The 14,802-nt window shown below is 36.1% G+C and overlaps 2 protein-coding genes across 8 annotated transcripts; one reads left to right on the forward strand and one right to left on the reverse strand.

Moving 5' to 3' along the window:
* The first annotated feature begins 4,644 nt into the window (after positions 1–4,644).
* NADK3 (NAD(H) kinase 3) lies at positions 4,645–8,997 on the forward strand. The gene is made up of 5 exons (XM_086658238.1): positions 4,645–4,912; positions 7,355–7,600; positions 8,132–8,212; positions 8,321–8,472; positions 8,570–8,997. The coding sequence occupies exons 1-5, from the start codon at positions 4,820–4,822 to the stop codon at positions 8,937–8,939; spliced, it is 942 nt and encodes a 313-aa protein (XP_086514364.1). The 5' UTR covers positions 4,645–4,819; the 3' UTR covers positions 8,940–8,997.
* Positions 8,998–9,230: 233 nt separating this feature from the next.
* HEI10 (RING/U-box superfamily protein) lies at positions 9,231–13,368 on the reverse strand. Of its 7 annotated transcripts, none has more exons than XM_086658245.1 (11): positions 12,984–13,346; positions 12,796–12,846; positions 12,626–12,706; positions 11,919–11,998; positions 11,741–11,813; positions 11,327–11,372; positions 11,197–11,227; positions 10,855–11,110; positions 10,571–10,734; positions 10,138–10,372; positions 9,231–9,538 (listed from the first exon to the last, which is right to left on the reverse strand). In XM_086658245.1, exons 4-11 carry the CDS (start codon positions 11,986–11,988, stop codon positions 9,532–9,534), a joined length of 882 nt encoding a protein of 293 aa, XP_086514371.1. In that variant the 5' UTR covers positions 11,989–11,998; positions 12,626–12,706; positions 12,796–12,846; positions 12,984–13,346; the 3' UTR covers positions 9,231–9,531. The 7 variants fall into 7 exon arrangements, with proteins under 7 accessions (XP_086514371.1, XP_086514370.1, XP_086514366.1 ...); XM_086658244.1 differs by having other exon boundaries at positions 12,626–12,702; positions 12,984–13,236; XM_086658240.1 differs by having other exon boundaries at positions 10,138–10,402; positions 12,626–12,702; positions 12,984–13,236.
* Between the last annotated feature and the right edge of the window lie 1,434 nt (positions 13,369–14,802).

The following is a 14,802-nucleotide window of genomic DNA, read 5'->3' on the forward strand; positions in this document are numbered from 1 at the left end:
TACCACAACTAAACTTCTACCATACCAACCCTCGCCACCACCACAACAAGCATTGCATCTCCCCCACCACCCTACCTCAACTACCACCACCACCTTTGTACTACCACCACCACACCTCGGCAACAACCACCTCGTAGCTCCACCACCACCATACACCACCACACCTCGACAACAACCACCTCGTAGCTCCACCACCACCACCATCATCGTACCTTCACCACCACCACCGTACCGCCACCACCACCACCGTACCTTCACCACCACCGCCACCGTACCTTCACCGCCACCGCCACCATACCTTCACCGCCACCACGGTACCTCCATCATTACCACCATACCTCCATCATTACCACCTACATATCTTATCCACCACCTTTACCACCACCACCATAACTCCGTTACTATCACTCACATACCTTATCCACCACCACCATCGTATTTTCACCATCACCACCACCGTATTTCCACCACCGCCATACTTCCACCACCATTGCCACCATCATACCTCCACCACCATCGCTGCCACCATCATATCTCTCTACCACCACTACCATCAAACCTCAACCGCCATCACACCCCATAACCATACCTTCATGGCACCACCACTACTACCAATATCATCACTACTTCGTAATACAAGAGTAATCGTGGAAATCATAAATAAATTCAAATTAAAATCAAGTATCTCTATGAGAAAGAAAAATAAAATTATCAAAAGTAAATTGAGTTACCAAACTAACTTTTTGACTTTTTTACTTATAAGTAACATTTTTGCCAAATATACTTTTAAATTTTTTTTACTTTTTTAAAGCAAAAGAACTTCTACTACAAGCAAAAGTACTTCTACTTTTGGTTGCCAAACGACACCTTAGGAAGATAACCGAGAGAAAGAGAGAGAGGTTCGAAAAAAGATAAACTTGGCTAGAAATTTTCAATTAAAGAGGAATGAAAGCATGAGCTGGACAAAGATGGAAAGGTTGAGAAGAATTTTATAAAGAATGGTGTCGTATATATATTTTCTAGAGAGAGAGAGCTCTCGGCCTCTTCATTGTTTCCATTTTCAGAGAGAGTGTAATAGTTGGAGGATTAGATAGATAGATAGCTCGGTTGGAAGAGATAGAGAGAGAAGATTTGGAAATCATAAACAGTGATTGAGGAGTTGAATTAAAGAGGATAGAAACAGAGGAGATATTGAAAGATATTCGAATTTTAGAGAGAGAGAGAGGTCTGTTAAATACCTCTTCTCTTCTCACTATTATGGCATCTCGATTGGGGGGGAGTAATCCACTGAATTTTATAGGGTTTTGATCTTCTTTACTGTTCTTCTCATTCTTTCCTGAGCTTCATCGAAATTATTAGAGAGAGAAAGAAAGACAGAGAACTGTGAGCTTATTAAGACAGGTTTTATGTATAGAGAGAGAGGTCTGAAAAATCACGATTATCTTCTTTGTTCTCTGTTTTGTATTTTTAGAGAGAGAGATAGAAACAGAGAGAGAGAGATTGTAGAGAGAGAGAGAGAAGAAATTACGTAGAGAGAGAAAACAAAAAGAGTTTCAATCTACTTCTTCCTTTATTTTTACCCATTCGGATTGATTTTATTATCTTCCTTGTTCTTATTTTACTATTGCCATTAGTGAGGAAGAGAACACAGAAAGAGTTAGAAGAAGTTTAAAACAGTAGAGAGAGAGAAAATAGTTGGGGAAGATGAGAAAACTGCTGGGAAAATAATTTTCCCAGAGAGAAAATACTTCCGAGAAGACGAGAAAATCGTTTTCCCTGAGGGTGCGTTTGGCAGAATTCTGGGAAAAACAGAAGGAAATCACTTCCCTAAGGCCCTGTTTGGTTTGAAAATAACAGGAAAAGTTATGATATTTCTTCCATTTTCTCTCTTACTTTTCATATTTGTTTAAATCTCGATCATGATTAACTAATACTCTCCATCTAGGATTTTACGATGAAACCCATTTTTGATTTTTTAGAGATATATTTCTTTGATTAACTCTTGATTAATGCTTCATAGTTTAATTCGTTTTAGTTTGATAAATAGATTTTCAATTCATTATCTATACTTTTAGTTTGATGCATCATACTTAGGTTGAATCCTTTGATGATGCATACTTACCGATTGATAGATAATAGTTTAGAGATTTATTTATTTAAAATAAAACGATTACATCGTTATGTTTGATTCGGTTTTAACGAAAACATCTCCCGGAATTAGGATAGGTCATTATCAGAAATTCTGAGTTATAAAAAAAGAGAATTATTTTGAATATTTGTTTCTAAAAGTGATTTTATGTGGTGGAATCCTAAACCCTAGACTCCTCTCCCCATTTGAGTTCATTTTCATTTTCATTATTTTATTTAAATATTTTATTACCAAAACAAATTTTCAAAAACAAAAACCTTCTTACTTTCAAGTCTTAGAATAGGTTTAACTAGTCTCTGAGGAACGAACCGGAATTTATTACAACTTGACACCCGTGCACTTGCGGGTGTAGACCTATTTAGGGTAACCTTTTAGACCATCACGCGTCCCTTGAAGGACACCTGTCCGAAACCGCCTGAACTGCTTTCAAACCGTCCAGTAACTGTCTAAAGGGGAGGCGGAGATAACACCGATGAACACTAATAGGGAGGCGCCACTGCAGAGCAGAATACGCGTAAAAAATAGGTTACGTTTCTTAAAACCATGTTCTGGTTTGATTTCCTACATTTGAATGAAATTATAGTTTATCTCAAAAAAAAGGCCGCGGCTTTGTGGAATAAAGAAAATTCTCCGGGGAATAAATTCTCGAGGGAATCCAGATTTTTTTGAGAATTCTCCGGGGAATAAATTTTTATGGGGAATACAGAATACATTTTTTTGAAAGTTCTCCTCCATCTCATCTGTTCTCTCTACCACTTCATCTTCTCGACACCTCATCATCTTCTCCTGCGAAAGTCGCCGACCGACCAATTTTCCAGCCGGCGACCTTCAAACATAAATTTTTTTTATTTTTTTTTTAATTTTGTCTCTCCTCTCTCTCTCTTTAAATTTTTTTTTTCTTTTTTTTTTCTCTCTCTCTCTCTAGAACAGATCTAGAGAGAGAGAGAAGGCCTGTTCGTGTGAACAGACAAGATCTGTTCTCACGAACAGACCACAAAGTACTACTAGTTGAAAGAAAAAAAATGCAAATTTTTTTTATTTTTTCTGTCTGATTTTGATCATGAAGTTTCTTTGATGTGAAGGGTTTCTTGTGGGAAAAAAAGAACTCATTTCCGTTACTATTTTAGGGAAAGCTAGCTAGTAGCCTAGCACAGAGGATAAAAAAAAGTTAGGGTTTTTTTTTCTGTTCTGCTTAATTTGGGGACCATGGAAGTTACAGAGGTCTAGTAGAGATTTCATGGTGTAAAAACAACTTTTTGATCTTAAGACTTTCTTTCCTCTTTTGTTTGTAATTGTTTTTACTTAATAATGGTAATTGTACAACTATAATTTTGTCCATTTTTGTTTCAATAGATTGATTAAAAACCCTTTTCTTTCTTTTTTTCCTTCATCCATGGAGCTCTTCTTCAATTGATTCCTGTAAGTTTCATACTCTCACTCTCTCTCTTGCTTCAATTAAGAAACTGAAATCATTTTGATTTTGGGGATTTTATTTTTGTTACAGAGAGAATGCTGAAGAGATCAAGAACAGTAAATAGTAACCAAGCTCTAATGGCTGATAATGGTTCTCTCTCATCACCTACAAGCAAAAATTTAAGACCTTTGTGGTCTGTTCGTGAGAACAGACCTTCTCTCTCTAGATCTGTTCTAGAGAGAGAGAGAGAGAGAGAGAGGAGAGAGAAAATAAAAAGTTTTTTTTTTTTTTTTTATGTTTGAAGGTCGCCGGTCGGAAAATTGGCCGGCCGACGACTTTCGCCGGAGAAGATGATGAGGTGTCGAGAAGATGAAGTGGCAGAGAGAGGTGATGAGATGGAGGAGCCTTTTTTATAGCATCTTCTAAATTAGAAGCCCCTTAGCAATAAAAAGAACATAAAAAATCAATCTTATTTGACTAGTTTTAAGAAAAATCTTTATTCTCCAGAGAATTTTCTTTATTCCCCAAAGCCGCGGCAAAAAAAAAATGAGGGAGTGAAGGGAAATATCCTTTAACAAAAAAGAAAGGGAAATATGGGTTTGTCCCTTAGATTGGGTGTGTATATAAAATCTCCCCAACTGCATCGAATGTCGTACGCAGGCGGTGTAAGAGCATCTCCAATGGGACACTCTAACAAACACTCTAAAAATCTTAGTTGTCAAGGGTCAATAGAGATTCTCTTCCCTAAATGTCAATATAGAGACACTCTAATTGTTGTTGGTCTCCAATGGAGATCTTTAAAGTGTCTATACTTAATACACATGTCCTTCTTCAATTCAATAGATAAAAAGTAGTTGAAAAGCAAGATTTTCTATTGGTTGAAAATTAAAAGTAACCCTTAGAGAGTCTCAAGTAGACACTCTCATTTTAGAGTTTCTCTCTCTAGACACTCTATAATAAATGTGTCCACCTCATATTAGAGTGTCTAATAAAGTGTTCCATTGGAGATGGTTTTTTAACAAAAACTATAAAAAAATCTATGTGGCACTCTAAGTGTTAGAGATTGAGTGTCCCATTGGAGATGCTCTAAGGCTACAACAGAAATTTTGGAGTGACGCTCTCAGGTGGCTCCTATTTTTCTGTTTCCGACGTTTTTGTATTCCGCATCCTAACAGTTGAGTGGCACCGAAGTGTGTTTCAAGTTGCGAACGGTTAATCCTCAAAACCCCAGCAGAGAGACAGAGAGAGATAAAGAGATGTCGATGAGGCGACTGCTTGTACTGCTCAAGCCCTTCAACGTTTACCCAACCAAATTGGCTGATGGTTCATCTCCCATACGAAACCCTCAGGTAGAATCCACCAATCATAATACCTATATTATTTTACCCAATTACTTCCATTTGGTTCAGAAATGTAGTCTCATATCACTATCTCTTTCTCTTTGGTGTTAAAGAAGATCTTTGATTCTTAATGATTTGTTTATTTTGGGCTGAACTCAAGATTATGGGTAAATGGAAGAATCTGAAATTATTTTGTTTTTCTGGGTTTAATTGTAATTAGGTTATTAGGCAGTTCTTTGAGCAGTTCATCTACTGAACCGTTTTCATAGTAATCAGTAATAACCATTGATTGTTTTCATTTGCATATTTGGGTTTATAGAGAACTTTTTGAAATGTGTATGGAATAACTGAACTATCAATGAGTAATTTTCCCAAATAAAAAGTATAGTGAGAACCACACCAAATTGTGGCGAATAAAGCAGAAAGATGAGCAATGATCCCCCCATAGAACGCAGATACTGTTTGGCTAGCATCATTAATTCCCTATTGAAAACTTCAAATTTCTTTTAGCCTCTTTTTAAGAGGGAAAGATAACAAATTGTTTAAAGGTTCTGGTTTAGTTGTATTTGGGTAGATTAGCATATCGCTTCTGAAGGTTTTGTCCATTGTATCTAAGTGTGTCAAGGTAGACTCTTTCTTTTACATGAATACCTTTATTTTTGGTTCTAGTTCGTTTCTTTGCTCGATTTTCATCATGTTTTCCTGTTAAATTTTTTTTGATTAGATTTCTTATCACTGGTATTGAAGATAAGAGGTTTGAGTGGCGTTGTAGACATACTATATTCTTGTGATGATCTGTTTGGAAGAAGGAAACATAAAATCAAAGACTCATTAGTCGTTTGGACTTTGGAACATGAAACCTTAGGGTTTTTCTTTGTTCATTTGGAAACTAACTAAGAACTCCTTAAATATAAGATTCATTAATTGAATTTTATTTCCTTTGTAATTTGGCAACAAAAACAAGGTCTTATGATTGCTGGTAAATTGAAGATCTAAATAAAAATAGTAAAATTGAAATATAAAATCTTTAAATTTAAAAGAAATTTTTTGTGAAACTAAACAATTTAAATTTGGTGGTGTTAGAGAGTGGGATTGGTGGTGATGTCGATGTGGTCGCAATGTTGATAAGTGGTGGTTGTGTTAAAGGTGTAGGTGGGTGGTGTTAGGGTGATGGTGGTGGTCGTGTGATGGGTGATGGTGTTGTTGTGAGTGGTGATGGCGGGTTGTGGTGGTGACAACTACGTTGGTAGATGTGGTGACTTTTTGGGCACGGTCGATGAGAGTGGGTCGGTTTTGGTTAACGGTGTTGTTGCTGGTTGTTTTGGTGCTTTGGCCATGGTGGGGGTAGTAAAGGGGGCGTTCCGAGTTTCCGGTTTAAGTTTGTTGCTGTTGCTAGTGGTGGTGATTGGGTTAACTTCGGTGTAGTGTTGTTGCTGCTAGCAGTGGTGATGGTTTTTAGTTCGTTTAGTGGTGTTGTTGCTGGTGGTGGTGACGTTAGTAATGCTCCTTTAGCAGTGGTAGTTTGATCATTGATGTTGTTATTATTGTTGGTATAATATCTTTGGTGGTTTGGTGGTAGTAGTGGTGGTGGTGGTGGACCTGGCGATGAGGTGGTAGTTTGAAGGTGGTGGCGGCGAGGTGGGAGTAGTGATGGTGGTGGTGTTAAGGGGGTGAGTTGATAGAGGTGGTGTGGTGTTTGTAGTCATGATGGTATTTACTGTGGTGGTGGCGGATCTGGCAGTGAGGTGGTAGTAGTGATGGTGGTACCATGGTAGTGATTTGGTAGAGGTGGTTATAGTCATGGTGGTGGTTAAAAACAAGGGATTTGGTGGATGTTGTGCTTCCTTTCCTAACTGATTCTCTTGCAAACTTTCTGTTTCGTTCTGACTCGTCTCATGTTATTATATTTGATTGTTTCAGAGGAACATTCATTCTTCTGATTACAGATTCAAGTTGAAGTTATTCTATTAGGTTTGGATTAAGAAACTTTTTTATTTGAAATATCCTTCCAGTTAAAACTTCAACACTGGAGAGTTATTATGGAGAATCTAGTCATTTCTTCTCTTTTGCTTTATCTTTTCCTTGGGACGTCTTTATTTATTGCATTAGGGCAAGACTGACATCCTTTTACCGCACAGTAATTGATAAATTAGACAAAATTCACAAATCGTCTTGCATGGGACAATAGGAGGCGGAATTCATACGTAATAACATAACATAAAGAATGGCATTTATACCTTTTCTTATGAAATTGCAATTAAGTTCCAAGTATATAGCGAAAAGTACTAGACAGCAATCTTTCTCGTTAGAGATTTAAATTTAGTGCTGATCACTTAGTGCGGTGCTGATTAAAATATAGGTTTTTACATAGTTCCCTTTTACGTATAGTCGTCTTAATTGTTCATCTTACTTCAACCTCATAAAATTAGCTTTACTTTGAGTATGATGCAGGTCTTACGTCATTTAGAAAGCCGAAGTAAAACTCATGAGACGGCAGTAAAATTTTGTGAAGATATTTTACGGCAGAAGTCACTTGATTGGACGTCTGTTTTACGCAATAATTTATCAAAACGAATACAAGATGTAGACATGGTCATTTCTATTGGTGGTGACGGTACTCTCTTGCAAGCAAGTCACTTCATGGATGAATCAATTCCAGTTTTAGGCGTGAATTCCGATCCAACACAACCCGGAGAAGTTACTATACTACTTAATTTACTACCCCCGCTTATATTTTATTGTCCATTTATCTGTTTCTCAGTATAGTTTTTATCAGCTTTTCTTTGTTATCGAACTAGTCAAGACATACGATATCGAAAACAAGGTTACCAGATTCGCTGGAACCCCCTGCGAACCGCGATCTGGTTCGCGCGAACCATTTTTAGGGTACGTTCGCGAACCAGATCGCCCGATCTAGCGAACCGATTCTCATGAAGAATGGTAGGAACACAATCGAATTTTTTTGTGATGAACACAATCGAAAAATGGGAGAATTAGTTACAAATACAATTATTAGTGAAGAATTTTGGGAGAAATTTTATATTAATCGAATTATGTACCGAATTATCGTACCGAATGGGTATACCCCCCACGTACCGGATACACTCTAATAGGCGTACCGCGTACCCGTTTTCGTACCGCGTACCGGAGCGTACCGCGAATCTGGTAACCTTGATCGAAAACTTCGTCTACTAATTCTCATTTCTTTCTGTTCCTTTTTTGACATAGGTTGAAGCATATAGAAATCAATTTGATGCTTCTAGGAGTACTGGCTATCTTTGTGCTGCAACTGTCCGAAATTTTGAACAGGTAATCTTTCTCGTAAATTTGGCATTGAAGGATAGGATTGTCTCAAGTATTTATAAATGTTAGTCATATTCTTTTTCGAATTCTTATAGAGCTAAGCTTCTATTTCAGGTATTGGATGATATCCTCGAGGAACGGAAAAAACCTCATGAATTGTCAAGGATAGGCATAAAGATCGACAATAAAATGCTCCAAACATATGCTCTTAATGATGTTTTAATGTCACACCCATGTCCCGCTTCAACTTCTCGGTTCTCGTTTGAGTAAGTTAACATTTAAGAATGAACTCTTTAACCTTTCTCATGAATCATCAGTTACCGTTTAATTACAATTTTCTTTTCTTTTTTTTTGCTTGAGCAGAATTGTAACTGATGGTGAACCAATATCTCCTTTAGTGAATTGTCGATCAAGTGGTTTGAGAGTATCAACCGCTACAGGATCAACGGCTGCCATGTTTTCGGCAGGAGGGTTCATAATGCCAGTTTCATCTCGAGATCTTCAGTACATGGTCAGAGAACCTATTTTATCAGGATCTTCATCTAACTCTAGTTTGATTCACGAATTAATCAAGTCAGGTAAATCCATGAAAGGGACATGGTATAGCGAAGAAGGTATGATATATATAGATGGTTCTCATGTAATTCATTCAATTCAACAAGGAGATGTCTTTGAAATATCTTCTAAAGCTCCTCATTTGAAAGTTTACTTGCCCAAACACTTCTTATCATAGTTTTACTTGTTAATATTACAAGTATTCTATCTTATCAATCCATTCTTTCGTTCTTTTCTACTGGTCCTTAATTTCCTAATAATCATCTAATTCTAATTAAATTTGAGTTACTTGGAAGTATGTTTTCACTTTTAATACCGCACTTCTGTTCTTCGATCTTTTAATTCAACAAGTTAAACATTTATATATGCAAATTTTATCGCAGATCATCGATTATAAAGTGAGCAATCTATGTTAATGAAGAAAAATAAGTTTTAATTACTAGATTCTGCGATCAAACAGAGAAACCACTAAGAGAACAACTTCTATTTTTTCTTTTCTGATATGGAACAAGTCTTGGAATGTTTACTATTATATTTAAAGATCTTAACATTTTCTGAATTTCACTTGTGTTTGTCAGTTTTGGGATTTATATATGTTTGTGAATACACCTGAAATGAGTAGTTATCAGTAAAGAAATTAGGAGAAACATCAAAGTCACAAACTTTGAATGCATCAGCTTCTGCAATTCGTTTTCTGTCAAAGTTGTTTGTTTCATAGCCTAAAAGATCTGGAGACTTGTATTTCTTGTATCCCTTACACCTGATGCGGCCTATAACCTGAATAGTATGAGACAAAATATTTTAATCAGAAACCAGTGCTACATCGTCTTTGTTTAGTTTTCATTGTTTGAATCATACTTGTTCCACCCATCTGAATCTGAATCATCTAAATCAAATAGATACAAAACCCAACCAAAATCAAGCATTTACACCAGCCATATATTACAAGTCAGACAAAGAAAAAAGTCTGAAATCTGGCTCGAGACAATTCAGACCTTGAGTCAGACTCAACTATAACTTAGAAAAAAGAACACTGCCTGAAGTTTTTTTCGACTGATTGGTCTGAATCTGACTCGGATGAGCCCAGGTTGTCTAAGTCGGACTTGATTTGCTCAAGAGGACGATTGTCATTTAAGATTATTCAATTATCCTATGTCTGGCTCAGATTGGAACCAAAATGAGACTGATTCAACCATTTAGACGAGTTAGACGCATAAATTGAACAAAACAAACAATCTAAAGTCTGACTCGAGTCAATTCAGAACTCGAGTTGAATTTCAAGTCTGAATTTTAGATATTAAACTACAAGAATGTGTTGTGGTACAAACTTCCAATATATAATTAAACAAAAATATGGAAGAGGTAGATAAGCTTACGTGAACATTTGAGGGCGATTACGAGAGAGTTGAGGTCGTTTCATGGGTGAAATAATGAGATTTCGTAAAGTTGTGGAAGGATTACCAGCTCCAGGTCCGAAAAGTGTACGAGTTCCACCCCTCCTGTTCCCAATATCACTTGGTAATTGTTTTACTGGTGAGCCAGCAGAGCCATCAAACGGACCTGAATTTGAAGTCTTCTGTCTTGTTGAAGGCCAGATATCCTCTCTTTGTCCTGGAGTATCAGGAGTGAAAACCGACCGATCTGCGAAAAATAAATCAACTTGTATTTTTTGGGTGGGTTTTATTGACAGCTTTTTTTATAACTCAGAACTCAGCTCAGTGTCTTAGCAGAACAGTTTTGGCGAAAATGTTATTTTATGACACTAAGTTGACCTTTGAGTTTTGTTAGCTATTCTTATACTGGGGTTACCTTGTCTGTGAGAATCTCTGTGATCCATCATATTTGCCGGGCTTGAGAATAAGTCAGGCTCAGCTCTAGAGAAGATATTGTTCGCTGGCTGAATGGCAGATCTCTTCACCGCCTCGTATTCACTTCTCAGCTGATCATACATTTCATCTAGTTTTCTCTTTTGTCTGCATGTAAAATCATAACGTTTTGAATTTCCATTAAGGGGCTGGAGTAAAAAAAAAAGGAACAGTTTTAAGAAAGATAAACTAAAGAATGTCAAAAAAGGATAAATTAAGGAAATCAACCTGGACTTCTCTGCGAATTTTTCTTGGAGCTCCTGTTTATCTTTAGATACACTCTCTAATTCTTGCTCAAGCATTTGACACCTTTTTGCCATTTTCTGGTATGCAGTGTGGACCTGCTCCATTTTTTCTGTAAATTTTTCTTGCATTACCTCACATTTCTGTCTGCACTGTGCTACTATTTTGTTCATCTTGTATTGCATCTCAAGTTCTTTCTGTCCAATGAAAAACATCACACTTCTGTAGGCACTTTTCATCACTAGTTTTGCTTAAGGAAGATACAGAATCTCTCAAATGTTTAATAAGAAGGGAACTGCAATAACGAAGAAGAGCTAAACAGGATACGTGTCTGTGGATTTACTGCTGTCATTGCCATCTGCATATATAAATGTCGTAACTTTCAGAATGTAACAGAAAGGAAAGAAGTTTCTGGTACTGAAAAAGTTCCCTGTAAATTGAGGAAGAACATTCTTACATTTATCCATTCATCGTTTGGATTGATATCCACTGGTTTCATTAGGCTGATGAGTAGAAGTCACAATGCAGAAGTCAAGTAACCAAACCTTAGAACTTTTATAACATTTAAAACTTGATAATAAAACCCAAAGGTCATTGCAGCATTATCTTTATGAGGAATTTACAATCTTTTCTTTTAAAAAGGTATCCGTGTCTCAAACCCAGGACGTAAAAACCGCTCCAAGCAAAGGGTTGTTGACAAGAAATAATTATATTTTGAGAAATTGTTGTTTCTTGCACTTCTAGTTCCCTCCTTAACATATAATGACACTGATTAATGCAAAATTATAAAAACGAATTCCTTAAAAAGCTCTAATGTAGATTGAATTATGGGTGTTTTTTAACAACAAACTTGAGAAGAGAAGCTGCATACCTTTTAGATAGCACTTGATCACAAATGGGGCATGCAGCATCATTGCTGAGTATCTTACTGGCATCATCTGTACCTGTTTTCTGCTGTCAAAGAAAAGAACTCTCCGCAAATGTACAAATTTTATCAACTTTATAATTTTAGAACATATTTAGAGCTACAAGAACCCAAGAAAGGATACACAAGAGATGGCCACAGGTAGTCGCTACAGCACGCCCTTCTAGTTCTCTCCAACATGCGTTGCACCTCATCTCAATTTTTCTGCAAAATTCTCAAAACATGTCTTATGTATAGCCAAAATTCTATTATATGTTTCTAACTAATCTAAACTCAATTTGAACCGAAATTGACCAATAGAGGAGTGTTTAATATCAAGATCTTTGTGGGTCTTGTTACTTTATCAAAGAAAAGTAGGACAAGATAATGATGTTATATAACTGGATAAAGATGTTGAAGGTGTTACTAAACAAGCTTTAGTGGGTTGCTAATAATTCAGAGTCTTTAGAAGATGAAACATATGAAGCATTGAATAAATTTTATTATATTAGAATCCGAGAAAAACTGTAAAGAGCAGGAAACAGAGTCATGCTATGCTTTAGTTAACAAACCCTAGAACACTTGAATATAGGGATCTGGAGGGGTAATCGTTTGCCAGAAGCTAAATATCTACTAGTTTCTAGTACAAGTGACTTAAATCAGCTTACTGAACCTTTGTTCCCTCCGAATCTGAAGAACAAACTCTTCTTAAAATCCCAAAAAGGTATAAATGCATTTAGGTATAATTTCAGACGAATAGTAAAGCACCACAATTAAACTCCTTAATATCAGAATAGCAAGTACAGTAACGAAGAATAGTTTTGGAAATGAAAAACGAAAATAGAGGAATACCTAGATATCTGTTCGACTGAAACCCTAATCGAACTCAGAATCTCAAGCTTTCTTCGTCAAAATCTCAAGATGATGAACTGTCTTAATGTCCAAACAGCAAAACCAGTGATTGAATTAATGGTGAAAACTAAAAAAACCAGAGACAAGACACAACTTGACAAGAATTCGACCTCTCTCTCTTTCTCAGAAAATCAGAACGAACGAAGAGCTGAATTTTCAAACTGCGAAATTAACACGGTTAGGTCAATTGGAGGAGAGAAAGTCGATTACAGGCAAATTCAGAACAGAAAAAGTCTCGAATTCAAATTTATATTATTCACTACGTAAGATCACAAATTAAACATACAGAAATACGAACCTGGCTTAGAAGAACCTTCAAGATCACCAATGAAGTTCAATCTCTCTCTCTCTCTCTCTCTCTCTCTCTCTCTCTCTCGCTCAGCAAGTATGAAGCTTCAAATCTGAGGAAGCGATCTGCAAAACCCTAGCGAAAGCTTTAAAATTCAGCTATTTTCTCTTCTTTCTCGCTCAGTCGATGCTGAATTTAGAATCAAAATGAGAAAAGCGGGAAACATTTTATAATGGTCGTTTCGTGAGTGCAATTACTGCCTACTTCAGTAACAACGCACAAGAATGACATATTTAGGGAAAATTTTGCAGCCCTAGGATTTCTACTGGACAACCATCGTGCTGTCTCATGGGGACTGATAAACAATGTAGTGGCCATTCTTAGAAGCCTATTTGGTCGAGCAATTAAGAGCTAACTCCAATGTAAGGGTCGCGGTGCTTAATCGTGGGAGAGCTCCTGAATTTTTCTAACTCTAATGTCGGGTTCTTAGCAGTGGTTCCCACATTCAAATTATGTACGTATATAATGTATGTGTGTAAGATTTTAATTTCAATTTTCAACTATAAATTATTAATTTTAAATATGAAATGATGACAGGGGCGGCCCGTGACCAAAGCCACCAAAGTGGTCGCTTTGGGCCCCGAAAAATCAAGGGCCTCATGTGTTCATATTTCGTATGTAACTTGCGAAAAACTAATTATATTTTAAACCCATTTCATGCACACAATTTAAGGTGTAGCTTGGTGGTAAAAGGTTTAGATCTTGAATAAAAGGTCAAGGGTTCGATTCCTACCATTTGCATTGTTTAAATTTTATTTAATTTTTTCTAATACTCATTGTATGGGCCCCATTTTTTAATTTCGCTTTGGGCCCCCGATAGACTAGGGTCGGCCCTGATTAACACATCAAATCGCATGTAATGACCAGAGATAGCAATAGTGGCATTCGTTCGCCAGAAAAACCTGATAATAAATGAAAGGGTCGGTGGGTATATAGACCAAAATAATGTTCAAAAAAGGTTTATGATCCAATCTTCTCAAAATATGGATATTTAGTCCTTTTACATTATGGACATAAAAACCCTCACTTTCTAAACACATTACCGTCAATGTCCCACGCTCAAATTTGAAGTGGAGATTTATTAGCAAAAATTGTGGAGATTTATTAGCAAAAAATATGGAGATTTATTAGAAAAAAAAAATGGATAGAAACAAATCATAATTTCTCTCTCCTCTAAACAGATTTGGAAAACAAATTTTCTCTTTCCTATTATCCGAATCAATCAGAAACAAAAATCCTAACCAAAACGAAACGTCATCACCATGGATATTTCCAAATCAATTTTCTCTCTCTCTTTACAGATTTAGAAACCAAATCAATTTTCTCTTTCCTATTATCCGAATCAATCAGAAACAAAAATCCTAACCAAAACTACTGTAAAGTATGTATAATTTCTTCACAAGTTTTTTTTGCATGGTTATTTTTCATCATAAAGAAGATTGTTTCAACGTTATAGTGAGATTTTGGGTTGATTTTTATGGTTTTTTCTGTTGTGACATAGTTGTTCAAAGCTTCGTCATAAATCAATTTTTAGAGATCTGTTTGATAAATTATGTCAATTTCTGTCTGGTATAACTTAAATTACCGTAAAGTATGTATAATTTATTCACAAGTATCCGTGATTTACCACAGGATTTGGTAATTTTTGATAAATAACCAATGATAACAGCAAAAATTTAAAAGTTTTTAATTGATCAAACCTTGTAATTTCTGACCTAAACTGTAAATACGATATTATGTATAATTTACAATAAATTATGCAAACTTT

Source organism: Eschscholzia californica, unplaced genomic scaffold, assembly GCF_041429995.1.
Source record: "Eschscholzia californica isolate CP2 unplaced genomic scaffold, dmEscCali1.0.p SCAF_2, whole genome shotgun sequence".
NCBI lineage: Eukaryota > Viridiplantae > Streptophyta > Magnoliopsida > Ranunculales > Papaveraceae > Eschscholzia > Eschscholzia californica.

Coding starts and splice junctions, on each gene's coding strand:
- NADK3 (XM_086658238.1), top strand. CDS start 4,820: ATGTCGATGAGGCGACTGCTTGTACTGCTCAAGCCCTTCAACGTTTAC. Junction 4,913..7,354: donor CTCCCATACGAAACCCTCAG/GTAGAATCCACC, acceptor AGTATGATGCAG/GTCTTACGTCATTTAGAAAG. Junction 8,473..8,569: donor ACTTCTCGGTTCTCGTTTGA/GTAAGTTAACAT, acceptor TTGCTTGAGCAG/AATTGTAACTGATGGTGAAC.
- HEI10 (XM_086658239.1), bottom strand. CDS start 11,988: ATGAGGTGCAACGCATGTTGGAGAGAACTAGAAGGGCGTGCTGTAGCG. Junction 10,735..10,854: donor AAATTCGCAGAGAAGTCCAG/GTTGATTTCCTT, acceptor TTTTACATGCAG/ACAAAAGAGAAAACTAGATG. Junction 10,403..10,570: donor CAGAGATTCTCACAGACAAG/GTAACCCCAGTA, acceptor TATTTTTCGCAG/ATCGGTCGGTTTTCACTCCT.